The 11,670-nt window shown below is 44.6% G+C and overlaps 1 protein-coding gene across 1 annotated transcript in view; it reads right to left on the bottom strand.

Annotated features, from left to right (window-relative positions):
* Window positions 1-5,570: 5,570 nt before the first annotated feature.
* Window positions 5,571-11,670, bottom strand: part of LOC144100921 (carnitine O-acetyltransferase-like) — a 52,577-nt gene continuing 46,477 nt past the window's right edge. Inside the window, exons 12-13 of the mRNA XM_077633845.1 lie at window positions 8,197-8,334; window positions 5,571-6,508 (exon numbers count right to left, since the gene is read on the bottom strand). Of these exons, the coding sequence (XP_077489971.1) occupies window positions 6,293-6,508; window positions 8,197-8,334 (354 nt within the window). The 3' untranslated portion in view covers window positions 5,571-6,292. The remainder of the gene's footprint in view (window positions 6,509-8,196; window positions 8,335-11,670) is intronic.

The following is an 11,670-nucleotide window of genomic DNA, read 5'->3' as shown; positions in this document are numbered from 1 at the left end:
CCAAAGTAAGTCCAGGAGGCAGTTGTAAAGAGATTGATAATGGTTACTCCCATTTAGATCCCTTTTCCGCAGGGCAAATCTGTACTTGGCACCCATTCTAGCCATTTCCATTTTGGTGACGACCTCACTAAATCTTTTTAAAAACACCCTCCATTTCCCACGCCACGAAAAGTATCCATACTCGCCACTTGCCTCCAATATGTTCATGCAGAATCACGAACACGTCACTGTCAACTCAAACCCAATTTTGGTACTTATCCACCGTCCAATACCACTGTCCAGCAAAACCATTACTGTTACTTGGACGTTAACTGTTGAAAAACGTGTCTCACCATCTCGGTTGAAGCTAAACCGGAACTCATCGTCTCAGCAGCAAGCGCGGGAGCATACGTGTGTAACATTTTTCAGGGGCATGAAAGATGCGCGACAAGTTAACCATTTCCTCAGAGCATCAAAACTGTGAAAATTGGCTAAAGAGACCGACAGAGCCCCGCGCGGCTCACCACCACTTCGGTGCATCCAAAGCTGCGCCAGGGAAGCCATGAGCGCAGTCTGCTGCAGCAGTAAATCTCTCATATCCTTCTTTGTCAGCAAACAAGGGAACAATGAGTAAATGTGAGTGGACATGAGCGTGACTGAATGGTTATGACTCGTGAGCGGACGTGAGTGTGATTGAGTTGTTTTGAGTGCGAGTGAGTGGTTGTTGCAGAGAGCGATCATGAATGCGAGTGAGTGGTTGTGAGTGCGAGTGGCCGTGAGTGTGATCGCGAGCAAGTGGCTATTAGTGACTGGACATAAGTGCGAGTCTGAGTGAGCGGTTGTGAGGGTGAGTGAACATGAGTGCGAGTGTGAGTGAGTGGTGCAAGTGGTCATGAGTGCGAGTGTGAGTGTTTGTGGGTGCAAGCGGTCATCAGTGTGAGAGTGAGTGAACACGAGTGGGAGAGAGTGGATGTGAGTGCGAGTGACTGTGAGTGTGTGTGTGTGTGTGATATAGCCACTTCTCATGTTGCCGAGGCATGTAAATGACAGAAAATTTGGTAACAGATTGGCAGCCAGAAAAACAAACCTGTCAAATTACAAAAAAAAGATGTAAACAGGAAACTAAACTTCGCAGCAATTTTCTGTTAGCTGCAAACGGGAAACTTCTCAAATTACAAAAAAAGTAAAAACCGAAAACATAGCACAACAGAAAACTTCTGTCAACTTCAGATAAATTCTCCGTTAGTTGCAAACAGAAAACATGTGAAATGACAGAAAAAATAAGGACAGAAAACGTACCATAAAAGAAAATTTCTGGCAGGCCAGCTGCCGAAAATTTCTTCTTCAACAAAAATTCCTTACAGCGCGCCATGTGCCACACGAATCAGATGTTCTCTTCTTAGGCATTTCTTGCTTCGGACGGTTGCGCAAAATGTGCCCTATGGCGAGAGGTTGGCGGATGAGCTAAGTATGGCTTGTTCGGATTAGAGACAACACTATAGGGGCAAGGGCGGTGTAAGGGAGAGTTTTCTTTCAACATAGCTGGTTTGTGTGTTATGCGTTGTTAACCTCGCGTTTCGTCTGTAGAGGCTAGTATGATCGAACATGTAATGCGCGTGAAAAATGAAGCTTATGGCATCGATTAGATTCAGGCTCACATGTACTTCTTACATGAGATTCATTATTATCTACTGCTTCTGCCGCTAAACAGTAGCGATTTCCTATTATCATTGCTTTTTATGATGCAGTAGGACCGCTTAATTAATGCAGCACTACAAAGAATTCATTTCCTTGTGGTGGCATTGGTCTAATAATTGTTCTACCCGGTGCAAAAAAGTTTTTTCCAGATGCAGCTTTTTGCAATAAAGCTTATCACAGCACGAGTAAGTGACTGGAAATATATCAGTTCTTTGGTCACAAGTCAAAAGTAACCAGGTCAAAAGCAACGGAGCCGCACTGCATGCAGGCGGAACCTGACGGCGCACTCCTGGTGTCAGTGCGCCGATCTCGGCATCTGAAGCGTGTTGTCAGGTAGCACCCGCCATGTAGTCGACATAGTGTTTCTCTGCATACACAGGGAGACTAGAGTGACACGGTTTGGAACTTGGAAGGGGGGTCACTAACTTTTGATCCCGATTGTACGCGTAGCTCTTGTTTATGTTTTCCCTCCCCATGTCTGGCGTTCTTTCGGCCTTCTCGCTGTCGTCATCGCAGCGCCCACGCCTTCCCTCCAAAAACCCCGGAACAGAAAGAGGGGAAAGGGGGATAGGGGGCGGTTGCCCCCCACATTTTTCCAGAAAGGGCAGTGCCCCCTTCCCCTAAGTCTCTAATTGATTGCACTTGGGTAAGATTTCTGACAATTGAAACACTTCAGTTCTAGGACTCTTTTAATGTAAAGCACAGTGGGGATGAGCTACTTGGCTTCGTAGGCAGATGAAAAGCATTTGGTATATAAGCAACCTAAACCAGTCATGTCCGAAGAGAAGTCTGCTGTCTGACCCGTGTACATGATCATGATTAGAAGAATTTTAACGAACTGTGCACAAACTTTTTTAATGCAATTGATCAGTCCTCGTGCGTAAAGCTTCCCATCTATAAAGCTTCCCATTTCAATTCGTTTTATACTGCCGTGAATCTTTGCATCGTTGGTCCGTTCGCACTGAAAACCGCCGGCACACGGCTTTATCATTTTGTTTTTTAACGCGAGATGCGACCAGAGTTATCTCCATTCATCGTGGCCTCGTGCAAATGCTTCCACATTTTACCAGATTGTTCTAGTTGCTTTTGGTTCTCTACCTCGAAGGTTCATTGCAGCTTAAAATTGAGCGCGGCCAAGAACTGCAGGTAGTCAGTTTGAGGACCGCCGAGCGCGCTTGTAGCTATCGCCGCTGTCGAGTCATTCAGTTGTTAGTGGGCGCGAGTCAGCTTCTTAAACAATTTCGTTTCGAAGCCTTTTCGTTTTCTTCTTTACTGTTGGAGTGTCGTCACCACAACGTGGCAGTTTGCATCAACCTATGAATAATGAAAAATAAAAATAATATAAATATAACATTTAATATATAAATGAGCATTAAATAAATAAACAAGAAAACAACCTCGAAGTCGCCCCTGCACTAAAAAATAGTTCCGCAGTCCCTGCTACCCTCTTCAATCCATTCGTCTTCACAAAAAAGGTGTCCCCAAGGCTTAGCGCGGAACGGACGCATTTATTCTGGCTCAGATGTCTGCCGCTTCTTCCACATGCTCCTTGTTGTTGTTTCAGCTTAACATTTGCTGCTAGTTTTATGCTAGGATCCTACTGGTTCCAGTAGTGCTAGTTTATCAGCACATTCCCAGCAGCTACTGGAAGCAGCAGCTGATGGAATCATGCAGTAGGCGATTGGACTAGTAGCTGCTGGAACCAGTAGGTGTTGGATCATTAGCTACCATATAGCACCGAAACATTACATTTACTTCTATTTAGATAAATAATTCGTACCATATAACCTTTAATTTTCGAACTTTTCTGAAACATAAAATCAAATGGTAACTTTCTAAACTTTAAGCACTCGCAAAAGAGAACAAAAAGCATTTGAAACCTGGGAAAAATTGGTAAACTCATCCTGTAAAACCATGCAAATCTACCCGTAGTAGGACCACAAGAACAGCTTTAAACCCTACTTGAAAAGCAGCAACTAGCAACAGTAAAACCCTATATTATATATACAGCTTGCATGCGTAACTTATACTCACATTCTAATAAAACGTGGGCGCATACTTATATGTCCCCCCAAGATGGGCGTTCCACAAGTGTTAATGGGGAATGGTTAATAAGCAAAGCTCTCTGAATTTTGGCACTACTTATTAAATTTTTAGCGCTCACAGTCGAATAAATTTTCCTGCCAGATTCTGTTAACTGAATGGTATTATTACCACGCAAACAAAAGAAAAACCTCTCTAAACAGAATAGAAAAGTCCTGATGCTGGAACGAGTGCAACAAACAAAAACCAGCAAGTACCCTGCTAGAAGCAGTACAACCAGCAGTAAAGCAGTAAGCACCCTGGTGGCACCAGTACAACCAGCAGTAAGCCAGTAAGCACTCTGCTGGGACCAGCACAACCAGCAGTAAACCAGTAATCACCCTGCTGTAACCAGTACAACTAGCACTAAACCAGTAATCACTCTGCTGGAACCAGTAAAACCAGCAGTAAACCAGTAAGCACCCTACTGGAACCAGTACAATCAGCAGTAAACCAGTAAGCACCCTTCTGGAACCAGTACAACCCACAGTAAACCAAAAAGCACCCTGCTGGAACCAGTACAACCAGCAGAAAACCTGTAAGCATACTGCTGGAACCAGTACAACTAGGAGACCAGCAGGTTTCCTGCTGGTTCCAGCAGAACCAGTACAAACAGGTAGGTCCTTACAAAAATTTGCTTAGACAGTATATAGACTGTCCTTAGACTCCTGTATATAAGGCATATTACCTATAAAGAACAGTCTATAGGCAATACAAATCATATAGACAGTCTACAGCAAATCTATAGATTTATGGCCATACACTTTCATTAGACTTGTGTCGGAAGACAGTCGATAGACTGAGTAAACAAAAAGAAATATCTACAGAAAGACAGTAGAGTCTATAAGAAGTGTATAGACTGTCTATAGACCATTTTTATAAGGGGGCTCGCATGAACAAATTTTCACCTGTGTTAACGTACGTGGTAAGTGAAGACCATGAACAAGAAGCAGTGCGGGACGAGTTCCGGGATGTAAGGCACTGGAATACACACCTGACCTGCTGAATTTTCACTGCAATATTATTGGGGAACTAGGCGCAAACACATGCCTTGTTCGCCTTGAGAGCACCTACGCCACGTACTCTCGCTCAACGCTCACACTAGAAGGCGGTGAAAAGAAGGAGCGCCCTTTGGCGGACTGCACGAGAGCCGTGGCACGCACTGTCACACACTGGGGCTAGCCGTGACACCTAGCGCTCTGTACAAACAGAGAATGTATACCACGTGCGATGGCCTCGATGTCCCAAGCAAGCAAAGCTCTCTGCGTTCGCTGCGTACGACAATCGCTTGCGGTTTCGTCGATGCTTCGGGAAGCCTCATAATATTAGCGATGCTCCATGCATGACGGCAGTTGTTGGTCACTGTTGGCATGTCTTTCGCTCTATAAAACGAGCAGTGCCGAAAACAAATGACCTACTCTGCAAATGCAAGTCGAAACGAATATCAAGAGGTCCGGCCGCGTCAAGTGTACAAACCCGACGGCACGCGGGGCGTTTGAATTTCCGCCGGTGCTTCTATAGCTCCGCTATGCATGATTCATTCTTCGGGCTACAGCGTCTCGAAGCCACCACGAAGGCTAGCACGAAGGCGGAGGAGGAGAGACACAGGAGGAAAGATGCAGCGCGATGGGGAGTGGCTTCGACAGGACAGCTGGCGCCCTGTAAGTGCGTTCGGGGGTACATACCAAAGCCAGTCAAACCTGTGTGCGCAGGCCTGCTTGCATTCGGTGACCAAAGGCAACGTACCCCAGCTGCCGACAAGGAATGTCCCAACTCAGCTGCACTTTCCATTCGTATTAGCAAGAGACATACTCATTAGGAATATTTTATTCTCGTTCCCAGCTGTCACAAAAGCAAAATGCCATCTTTTGTTTTCACATTCTCAAGCAAGACAGTATTGACGCGCAAAAAAATATGAAGACCTTAAAATGAAGTTGATTTTCTGGTAAAAGTAATATAGCTGCTTAAATACCTCATCTCAAAATTACCTCCCGAAAATGCTCTTTGGCGCAAAATGACTCACAGCAGCAGTCACATGGCTACATGCTGAGAACTCACCAGAATGAATTTCTTTCCTTTCACAACTTCACATAAAAACTGCAGCAACCCTGCATATAGTGGGCCTGTTTGAAGGGACGAAAAAAAAATTAAGTCTGTATCGAGATTACAGCGCTTTTATAACAAAAGAGGCTACTGTCGGAAAAAACGTAATTTTTGTAGATTATAAAAGGCCGCAAATGAATTGCAGGTATCGCCACCAGTGGCTGTTCTTACAAGCTAACTACAACGGCGACGAGACTCTCTTTGAAACACGGATCTCTCGGACTAAGTCACACCGATATTCTCTTTCATCGGTGATCATGGACCCGTTTCCATTATAAACGTCATGAGTTGGAAACGAACTCCGGGAAAAAAATACTGTGATTTTTAAACCAACTTAATTAGCAAAAATTAACCTCTCATTGCCTAACAAACGTCAACATATAGCAGCTGCGAATGGCCGATTTTCATTTTGTTAATAGCACAGACGCATTCAAAGCTTGGCCTTCTGTAGCACGATGAGGTTGTTGCCGAGCTCCCGCAGCGTGGTGTCCAGGGCATCCCGGAACTTCACTGCCGAGGTCTCCTTGTTGCAGTGGCGGGTGCAGATGCTGAATCGGAACTGGTTGCACTGGTTGCTGTAGCAGATGCCGTAGCCACCGGGCACCGAGTAGCCGAACGTCATTAGGATGTCGTTGTGCGCCGACACCTGGACGACCCACATGTCCATTTGCGGTTGCGCGACAGAGAATAAGTGCTACATTCAAGCTGACGTTGGTTACGTACTGGATGCGTGGCCGCGTACCGCACTGTAACACAATTAATTTGCAAGTAAGAAAGGGACGGATAGCATGCTCTTAACGTGTTATCCGTCCCTACAGCGACGGTAATAGATCCACAACGATAAAGGTCATGGGGTGCCCCAGGCACGGCTAGCGGTAGATTTTAGGCAAACTAAAAAAAACTTCAAATCATATCTTATACATGCTGCCAAGACCTGAAGTGAAACAGCATTGAAGGCCTTCGCTAAGAGCGATTATCGGATAATTTAATTTGTAATATCCAAAGTAGCAAACAATTTATTGCGTCTTGAACCCATGGAGGCAAAGTTGCATTCAACGGTGCAAAAAAGGCCACAAAAATATGCCGCAGTATGCGAGAAGGTAATTGTTTCTTCTTGGCATCAAAAAATTGCAAGTGCCGGCTCCCTCGCTCGTCACACATGCACCAACAAAGAATTTCATGCGCATTCCTGACAGCTAGTAAGCGGGTGAGGTTAAGCACGAGATGCTCAAAGAGCATGCTCATGCCGCGGGATGTTGAATTTCACGCGCTTTGTCCAAAGCGTGGAAAGACTATTTCACGACGGAGCTATATAAGGTTTCCAAAAACAATTTCTCTGCGGGTTTACTACGACACTGTGCAAATAACAACTATATAATTTCCAGTAAGATGGAAGCTTAAATCTTGTTTAATTCTTGACCTATAAATCACTCAAAAACAAACGCGATACTCCTAGTTGTTCTAGGTGGCTGCAGATACTCCCGTTTGTTCGATATATCATCAACGCGCGCCGCCCTTTTAACATTGCTTGGCTCAACTTGCATGGGACGCCCTGCTGTGTTAATATGATCTTTGTGTAAAAATATAGCATGTTATGCATAATAATACAGGTATTTTTGCTCGATTCTCTTTCACTTTCATTATACACTCGGTGTCGACTATACCAGTGACGTCACTTCAGAAACATACAGAAAACAATAGAAGTGAAATAGAATCGGAATAGAAGCATCTTATTATGTCGTTCTAGGTGTCTAGCTGTTACGCAGACGAGACGTTATCTGCAAGCTGGTGCGCATTGTTTGACAGCAGAGCACCACTCGCAGGTTGCACGAGCAAATTTGGCGACAAAAAGGCGTTAAATCAAAAAGAGAGACTCTTACAGGAACGGGCACTACTGCTAAATCTAGGCAGGTCCTTCTGCTTATGTGTCTGCTCGCCGCCTTGATAAACTGTACAAGCAGAATAAAAAAATGACAGCAGACCAGCTCACACTGGGCATGAGCTGACGGAGCTATATTTTAAGATTATTTTATGCAGACTGAAATGAACAGTCAGAAAGGTATTTCGAACTGCTAATAAGAGATGTCATCGAGATTTTAACGCGAGTTTCTCGCAATTCTGATATAGTCGTTTCTACTTATAACAAGCATAGTTAAAAGGAACGCTGATGGCGCAAAGTACACCGTACGCAAACATCGCCGAGCGCATATCGACCCAGGCAGCGCACCCTAGACCTCTCTGTTGCATTGAAGAAGGTAAACGAGACTCAAAAATCCCAAATGTGCACGCTTTTTTTTCTGTTCACTTCGCAGGTGGCACAAACCGCGTAATCACCTGGCTGGTGGACAGTTCAAAGTTGATGCCCTTGATATATCCGGGGTCCTTGTAAAGGTCCGGCAATGGCCGCTTCATCTCCTCCGAGACCTTTCTCAGCCCCAGCAGAACCCGGTCCACGCCTTGTCCGTACATGGCCTGAGGGGGGGGGGGGCGTATTGCAAGTAAGAAAGAAAATTATACAACTCACGCATGGGAGCATCATAAACAAGCTTGCACATGCGTGTTACAAGCCCGTGTATCTGAACGCCGCACGCTCTCAAGCAGAGCTAACGGAGCCGAACGACAGTGGAAGGTTTCCAAACTCTTGCACAGTTTCTTGGAGTGATCCAGGAAATACGACATTTTCTATCCTGGAAATATGTCAGTCATAAGTAAGTAAGGATAAAAAATTGATTGCCTCCAATAAAATATTATCAGAGGCAATCGCTCTCAGAAGAACTGAAATCAATAAATCAATCAATCACTCAATCAATCAAAATATCAATCAATCAATATAGCAATCAATCAATCAATCAATCAATCAATCAATCAATCAATCAATCAATCAATCAATCAATCAATCAATCAATCAATCAATCAATCAATCAATCAATTCATTTGAATTAGACAAGGCAATGCTAGGAGCGCCATCAAAAATCCAACGAAGATGTTTTCTTGACTGGAACCAGATTCCCGTTTACATTTTTGGTTCGTTGGTTGGCCTCAAATTAAACTCGCACATACCCACAACGAGGGAGAGGCCAAGACACTGGCGGTTAATTGCTGAAAACAGGAACGTTTTGATAGGAAAAAGAGTAGTAATAGTATATAGGCTGACAGATTGGAAGACGCAAAGAGAGGGGCTCTGTTAACTTGGAGATCGAAGACGGGACAATGGCTTAATGTGCATAACAGTATGCAATGCCTGAAATGTTTCAACTTCGTGTTGACTGAAACCGCAAAAAAGAGAAAAAAATCAGAATGGGCGTCGCTGCGTTTCTTGAGGGAAATTTTGCACAGCAGAGCGTACACTCCTGTCGCTTCGTCCAAACAAAGAAGCGCCAACGGAAAGAGCAACCGCAGACGACACAGGCAAACTTAGCTGGTGAATCGGGATTTGCAAAAGACGCTTCCTCAAATGAAAGAAGCGGCGGTAGAACAGCAGGAAGTGATCTATTGTCTCAGGTTCGGCATAAAAAGGGCACAACTGGGAACCCGCCGTGCGAGATCTGTGAAGGTAGAAATTTAGACGGGGAACCCGGCAAGGTAAACGCGAGAAAGAAACCTCTAGTCTGCGCGAGCGCCAGTCTTTGCTACTCCAAGGATGCAGAAGATGCTGATATTATGGAGATGATGTAAGAGCCGCGGCAGTAAATTCCTGAAATATTGTGTAGCTGCGAAACCTCACCGCAGCTGTATATGCACAGGTTGGCAGGACAGCAATAACTGGGCCGCAGAGACAGACCCTTGCTAAGGAATCTGCAACCTCATTTAAGTAAAAGGTCATGTGACACGGTACCCAAAGCAACCTTACCGAATTAGATGAAGCGGTATCAGGAGCTTAAGGGGCTAATGCCCGAGACTCAGTGGGGGAGGATAATGAAGAGCAAATGGACAGAGTCCATTATAACCAAAACCTGGGAAACGGTAGCTTCTAATTTTCGTAAGGATAATATTATAGCTAATAATTCAGCCAGATAAATTGGAGTGAACTCTGGAAAACAGAGAATAAAGACCAACCCATGAGTCAAGATGAAAAAATTCCCACACCTGCTTTTTCGTGATCCTGCGATGCATTGGTAGCAATAAGAGTATCAGAAGGAAATGACCTTAGGGAGGTCCTACAACAAACCCCGAAGGAGAGGAAAAGGCTGCAGCTTTGCATTCAATGAAAAAATGACATCGAATTCAATGTGGACAGGAGGCGAGTTGTTATACATTTGGTGGACTTCTGTGAAATGAATATTTAAGATATCAAGGAGGGACTGGACTAAACATATCTTCGGTACATGCAAACGAGACCAGGCGGCACTAAAAAAGACTGCCGGTTGACTAAAAAAATATTATACTGGTGGCCTGAAGAGGTGAGTCGCACAATTTTAAAAAAGTTTGAACTGTTAAAAGGCGAAACCTAGCTGATAAAAATAGAATTCGCGCCTGAGGGTGCAGAACAGCATTGACGACATATTTTGGAAACCTAAGAAAGAGACGGAACGTCTCACGCTCCAAGAGAACAAGAGGGTGAAGTTTATAGGCAGGAGGTCCTGAGAATAAAACACAGTCAAACTCTAAAACTGAATGAACGTACATTTTATAAATCAGCAGAAGTGTGTGCCTTCTCATGCTTGACCTAGCATTGTAAAGCCTGCGCAGGATGCCAACGGCCCGAACTCCTTTTGCAGAAACTTGCTAAATGTGTGGCCGCCAGGACAGAGTAGTGTCGTATATTACTCTTCTATCCTGGCAGCCGCGGGAGCAAACAGTATCATCATCGTCATCGTCGTCATCAGCCTATGTCTACAGAACAGAAAAATCCTCTCCCATGTCTTCCCAATTAACCCCTTCCTCTGTCAGCTGCAGCCTCCTTATCGCCGCAAGCTTCGTAATCTCATTCATAGGACCCTTTGACCTTCTCCGTTATGCTTGTCCTCTCTCGGAATAAAATTCTTCATCTTAGTAGGCTTTCTTGCCTTCGCAATACATGCGCTGCCTATGCCCGTTTCTTTTTCTTTATTCCACTAAGATATCATTAACTCGCGTCTGTTCCCTGACCCACTCTGCTCTCTTCCTGTCTTTGAACGTTACGCTTATAATTTTCCTTTCGAGAGCTCGTTGCGCTGTCATCAGTTTCGGCTTAACGTTTTAATTTGACACCACGTTTCTGCCCCATAGATGAGTACCAAAGCTATTCAGCTCTTATATTCTTTCCTCTTCAGGGATATCTCTGAACTGCTCGTCGTCACCTGAGGGTGCCTGCCAAATGCCTTCTATTTTATTATTGTTCTCCTAGCTATTTCACTGACGTGCTCCGAATGTGAGCTCTCTCTGTACTGTAAGTAAACGCATTCACTGACAACTTCCAATGCTTCGCACGCTATCGTAAATTGTTGTACCGTTCCGAGGCTATTGAACATTACTTCAGACCCCCCGTTGTGCTTTGTATGTCTTTTCATCGACCATGCTTTGCACTTCGGCCCTTTATTACTTAGCAAGGCAATGTCATCACGAAATAGAAGATCAGCGTCCCTCATAGCCTGAGTCGCTTTGGGACGTTAAACCCCAAAAAATCAAATCAAATCAAATAGAAGATCACTCTTCTGGATTTCAACTTCACATATGCCTCCTCTACACCCTTGTTCCGCAATTTCTGCATGATTGCTGATGTTTCGACTGAGTCAAATTTTTCGATCACTTGATTGATGGTTTGAATGTGGCCCATTTTCGAGTAGCCTTTCCGAAAGCCATCCTGGTCCCCTGGTTTCCTCACGTCTC

This window comes from Amblyomma americanum, chromosome 1 (assembly GCF_052857255.1).
Source record: "Amblyomma americanum isolate KBUSLIRL-KWMA chromosome 1, ASM5285725v1, whole genome shotgun sequence".
In the NCBI taxonomy this organism is placed as follows: Eukaryota; Metazoa; Arthropoda; class Arachnida; order Ixodida; family Ixodidae; genus Amblyomma; species Amblyomma americanum.
This window is presented reverse-complemented; position numbering and strand designations above follow the sequence as displayed.